The sequence below is a fragment of the Penaeus monodon genome, chromosome 15 (genome assembly GCF_015228065.2).
Source record: "Penaeus monodon isolate SGIC_2016 chromosome 15, NSTDA_Pmon_1, whole genome shotgun sequence".
Classification (NCBI taxonomy): domain Eukaryota; kingdom Metazoa; phylum Arthropoda; class Malacostraca; order Decapoda; family Penaeidae; genus Penaeus; species Penaeus monodon.
In genome coordinates, this window is record NC_051400.1 from 25,766,743 (window position 1) to 25,767,902 (window position 1,160).

The window sequence follows — 1,160 nt, forward strand, 5'->3', positions numbered from 1 at the left end:
ATATGGGGTATTTGTGGTAGCTGGCACAATATATGATGTGTATGACAAAAATTCATAAAATGGGTGGATTAGCTTTTCTGAAGTTCGTGTCTTCTTTCTTTAAATTTTTCAGTCGATATACAGTGATACTCACAGAATCCACAACTATCTTCAATGTGTAGGTCATCCACGAGGTTATTGTAAACACTATGGGGGACACTGTATAGTGTGACCAGTCCCCCCTGGCTTGTACCTGACAGACACATAGAGGATCCCTAGCGATGTGGAACAAGTGTGACTAATGCTCTAGGCTAGATTTGTATTTTGACTTGAAAAATAACATGGTCTTGACACTTTTTGTGTGTTTACCTTGTGAATTTTAAAAGACCAGGTTTTGTGGACTATCCCTGGGTGATGCTTCCTTTCTCCCCCCAATTGCTTGCATTATGCTCCACCTCGATATCCTGATATCTGATGAACTGTAAAAAAAAAATTGTATAAACTTGAATAGCTTGAGTAGGGATTATCAGTAGAGATTTTTAAAATATTGTGATATGGGATTATCATGAGATAATTTTTTTTGCTTGGATAGAACTTAAAAAAATAAATAAGAAGTTGCATTTAGATATTCACATAGAAAATGATTAATTTATTCTTTAATTTTTATAAAGTTTAATGGATGTGCCTTAACTTTGCATAAGGAATTTTGTGTATTTTGTGTATTTTACTTTGCACGTTATAAAGAAAACAAAATAAAGTATATATGCATCAACTGATCATGGGAGATAAAGAAAAGGAAGTTTCTGTGCAAAGAAAAGAAATGTATAATTTTTTAATTTGCCTGAAATTATTGTTAATGTGGTTATTGAGATTTCATTCTTTCATTGCAAATACTTAACAAAATTTGATATATTGTTTCACACTATCTTGCAGCTTCCAGAGTGGTACGTGTCCCAGCCTCGCAGTCGTCACCGTCAGCGCGAGATGCATCCTCTCCCTCCATGACTACTATGCAGACATACCTGGCAGCCATTCCAGGTTTCAAACCCAGGAAAAGGTAAATACCGCACTCTCAGATACAGTTTAATTGCTGTATAGTTTTGCCATGGAGAGAGTGGAATGTAGGTTGGGACTTTGAAACCCTTAGATTTGAGGGTATTAGTTGAGGTTGACATGGGTGC

At 35.9% G+C, this 1,160-nt stretch overlaps 1 protein-coding gene across 1 annotated transcript in view; it reads left to right on the forward strand.

The window, feature by feature from the left end:
- LOC119581854 (polycomb protein Asx-like) overlaps window positions 1–1,160 on the forward strand; it is a gene marked incomplete in the record, with an annotated part of 73,367 nt that overhangs the window by 64,235 nt on the left and 7,972 nt on the right. Inside the window, 1 exon segment of the mRNA XM_037929996.1 lies at window positions 913–1,036. Coding sequence (XP_037785924.1) covers window positions 913–1,036 — 124 coding nt within the window.